Source organism: Pteropus vampyrus, unplaced genomic scaffold, assembly GCF_000151845.1.
Source record: "Pteropus vampyrus isolate Shadow unplaced genomic scaffold, Pvam_2.0 Scaffold65, whole genome shotgun sequence".
NCBI classification, from domain to species: Eukaryota; Metazoa; Chordata; class Mammalia; order Chiroptera; family Pteropodidae; genus Pteropus; species Pteropus vampyrus.
The window spans coordinates 4,701,578-4,705,793 of NW_011888846.1; the positions used below are offsets into that span (position 1 = coordinate 4,701,578).

The 4,216-nt window shown below is 53.7% G+C and overlaps 1 protein-coding gene across 1 annotated transcript in view; it reads right to left on the reverse strand.

Annotated features, from left to right (window-relative positions):
- PAPPA2 (pappalysin 2) overlaps positions 1-4,216 on the reverse strand; it is a 226,659-nt gene that overhangs the window by 129,143 nt on the left and 93,300 nt on the right. Inside the window, exon 5 of the mRNA XM_011361283.2 lies at positions 966-1,087. Coding sequence (XP_011359585.1) covers positions 966-1,087 — 122 coding nt within the window. The remainder of the gene's footprint in view (positions 1-965; positions 1,088-4,216) is intronic.

Consider the following 4,216-nt stretch of genomic DNA (forward strand, 5'->3'; position numbering starts at 1 on the left):
TATGAGATCAATCTAGTGAACCGTCTCCCTCCAGATGTCTCCTCGAGGGTCCTGTCGTTCCGGTAACTGGGAGCCCAAGGAGATTTCTTGGAGACAGTGTGGACTCTTAGACCAATGTTCCTTTTTTTCTTGTCAGAGTCAAGAGTGCAGGCTCACTCAAATAGGATCAGGTCCAACACATCTCGCTGAGGAGCTTTTAGGATCTTAAAAAATAGCAAAAGAGAACGATGATAACCAGGCAAACACCGAATGGAGATGGTGGATCAACTCAAGCCTGAAGAAGGCGCTGACACTCACACCAACGGCGTTTCCTGCACTTGGGTTTGGATAACGTTCAGGCTCTGATTAGAGGCACTGATGTATATACGTGACTGAATGTGTGACTGAGAAGTGGGGTTGAGGACCAGAAAAAGGGAGTTAAAACATTTCCCCCTCCCAAAGCCTAGCGTAGATCACGTCCAAAGCACAACCAGTACCAGTGAATAAGAGACTCATAAAAACAGCCGAAATGAGAATGATCAGTGTGGAACACCTAGTCCACCCCCGCCCCGCACAGACGGGCTCCGCCAGCGCAGGAGTGTTCCCTGCGATGTGCTGTTACTCTCCTGAGAGGAGTGACGGGTCAGCTTATGCTGTCATGTGGCAAGGCTGCTCCATGAGCCAGGATGCTCTAGATGGCCTGAGCTATCTCATCCTGGGGTCACCCCCGGGTCAGCTGACTTACCCATCCCTCCGTCCTCCGCGCTGACCTCTACTTCACCACAACCAACGAGTGTCCACGGTAAGCACACGTGGGATGTCTGGCACACAGAGGTGCCGGGCAGAGGCTTTCCCAGCAAATCTCACACGCACACACGCACACACACACACACACACAGGCACATGGGGTCGCCTCTCCCTCCTTTACCTCCACCCCCATTCTCAGCGGTCACCAAAGTATAGATGAAAAAGCCATGGTCCTTTACCCACTGCCTCCTCTGGAGTCCAGTAACCCGAGGAGTCGCACACACGCCTAGAGGAAGCCGAGTGTACATACTGACGGAACGTCCCATCTTCGGCGCAGGCGTCACACACGCTGCCCAGGCTCCTGGGAAGATGGAGGGGGAGATGGGGGGACTCCGTCAGATAAACTTGATAACGAAATTCAGAACTTTGGGGAATGGGGGAACGGTGACAGGTAGCAAGACTCTAGGGGGAATACGACTCTCCCTCAACTCAATTCCTTCTTGTGTAGACCTCGTCTTGGCGGAATTCACAGCGACACGGAAAATCTCCAGGCTGTGGAGCAGAAGTTGTTAGCGAAGTCGTAAAGGAGGCCAGCGGACATGAAAGTGGGCAGGTTCTGTCCTCGAGCGTTCAACACAAAATCATTGCAATCCGAATCTTTCGACAAGAAACTCCCTTCTACGCTGACTCTCGATGAGCCCTCCAAAGCCCCCCCTGCTTTCTCCCACCTAAATCAGACAAGTTTTGAGTGAAATTATTAGCTATACGTGGCCTCGTGTTTTAAACTCCCTACTTTTAATCCCATACATAAAATAAAAGTCGTGTGAAATGTAACACTCCCGGGCTCTCCATCGTCTGTGGGGACACGGCCGAGCTCCTTATCATGACCCTGGGCCCTTCGCAAGACAGCTCCACCACAAGCCTCACCAACGTCGTGAACTTTACGTTCCCACCGCCATGAACTGAACATCATTCCACAAATACTTCAGGCCCTTCACACGGCTCTGTGAAACCTGCCGTTCTCTCTCCTGCCCAATAGCCTTTCCAAGACCCTCTGCTTGGCAAACTCCTACGCCCCCTTCGAGGCCCGTCCAAATGTGACCTCTGTCGTGGCATTCGGTCTGACCTCTGAGCGGCCGGCACTCTCTCCCCGGGGCACCCACTGCACCTTCGGGCTCCCATCTGAGGGCATCGCTCTGTGGAACGGAGAATCCCGGTCCCCATTCCCTCCCCTCTGCCTGTGAGCAGGTCCAGGGAGAGCCCAAGTCTCTCTACGCCCCGCAGCGGGCATGGGGACCGGCCCCGCAGTCCCTCTGGGGAGCGTGTCATATGGGTGCCTCTGAAACTATTCCTACGCCGATGGAGAGCTCTTCCAACACCACGTCTGGGGTAACTGGAGCTAGAAGAGGTGACCACAGCTAAATAACAAAGGAAGTCACTGGATGAGGCTTGTCTCTGATGCTGTGGCTCTTTTCAGAAGCCCAACTGTGAACGATGCATCTGAAAATGGAGGCATCGAATCGAGGTCTCTCACCAGGTAGGGGAGAAAAGTAGAATCTTGTAAGATATTCTAGAAAAACAGTATTGGTGAGGAGGGGTCACAGTTAGGCTGCCAGCGCCTCCTATACCGGGCACGGTGCCACCAGGCGCTTTTCATAAGTTATTTCTAATCCCCGTAAGAACCCTATGTTTACAGACGAAGACGCTCAGGCTCAGAGAGATTAAGTAAATTGCCCAAGCTCACAAGGAGCTGCTCGATTCCTTTGAGCAAGTTCCCAAACACCAGCAAGTGTCCAGAACTTTGGCGACGACCAGGCGGCGTTCGGTCCAGCCTCTGCCTGCGGTGGGCACTCACTGCTGTGTGGCCTCGGCTCCAAACCACGCGTCCCGGATGCACCAGTCCCCCTGGGGCCGCTGCCGCGGCCGAGCATGTGGTTGGGCTCCTTCCCGTCTGACATAAGCATCCCAAATACGCACCGCGGGGGGAGGAATAAACAGAGCTCCCCGCCTGACACAAATCGCTGGGCGTGTGACGTGAGTGCCCCCGGCACGCGTGTGGGGAGGCCTCCGCGCGGTGGCCCACCTAGCGGAGGAAAGCAGGCACGTGGCAGCCTCTTCTGCCAGCAGACTCCCGGCGAGCCAGCCCTGGTGTCTGCTCTAGCGTAACGCTTGCACCAGAGGGAGGACCGAGAGAGTAAACTGTTTACATGTGCTGCAGAAACGGATGTAACGCTCTCGGTTTGCGCATGAGCACGGAGGACCCGCTCGTGTGACCGGAGCTGCACGAGGTCACGCTTGCTGCAGGAGGGTCTGACACACGTCACACGGACACGTGCCGACTCACAAGGGGAGCCCACGAGAGCCTGGGTGCTGATGACAATCGAAAGTGCTTGACGGGATTGCGGGCTCCAAGTGATGTCATCAGGGTTTCAAGGACAGGTGCCAAGATGTCAAAAGGCCGGGAACACCACTTGGAAAAATGATTCACTTGCTCCCTCCCCCTCCTGTTGCTCCCTGTCTGTCGTCTGTCTCAGCTTTCGGCGAAACTGGAGTACGTGGAAATATGCTTCAGGGACAGCCAGCTCCTTAGCTTTCCCCTGACACACAGAGGGGAAGCGTGACACACAGATGAGGGGTATCTGCCTGATAAACGGGAAAGCGCTAAATGAAAAGAACTAATATGTTCCATGTTCCCCATTTCTGAAGTTCCAGTGGGTGCCCCGAATTCACCCCTATTTATTGCGGTATCTTGGGTCAGCACCGTGGGCTTCTCTATGCCTCCAATTTCTCACTCATAAAGCAGGAGTCGTGCTTACTGCAATGACTGAAGAAGACATTTGCAGGTAAGAGATCTAGCACGATGCTTCACGCACAGAGTGACCAAAGAGACAACAGCGACCCCTGTGATTTAGAGTGTGGAGGCAGGTTCTGAGAGCCGAGAGCCGAGAGCCTGCACGGGTCACGGATGGGGTCCTAGACCTTCTCGGTTAAACCATACGCCTCCATCCGCCCATCAACTGTCAGGTGTCATCTTTATACTAACTTCTCTCCTTTTTACAAAAATTCCCCTGGTGTTCATTTACATCAATATGCAAAGGATGAAAAAAAAAACTAATTTTCGATATGATTCTCTTCCATAAGCATGTGGTAGGTGTCTCTTGTGGCAGACAAGGCAGACAAGCTAAGAGACAAGGAAACGAAAAACAGACCTGTCCCCAAGGAGCTGCTATTTGAGTAGGGCAGATAGAAAAAGGAACGGATAATAGTAATTCCACAAGACAGAAGCCATACGTGGGGTAGGCACTAGGTCCAACAGGAGGCAGGGAAAGTACTAGAAGTGCCCACATAACCCAGTGAACCCCTGATGAATAGCTTGAGGAAGAGGGTAGCCTGCCAGCCACCCACCCCCAGAACTGCCTGGAGGAACACGTCCCTCCCCTCCAACCCCCTGTGCAAGTAGCAAGCCTCTGTCCCACCCTTACACCAAGGA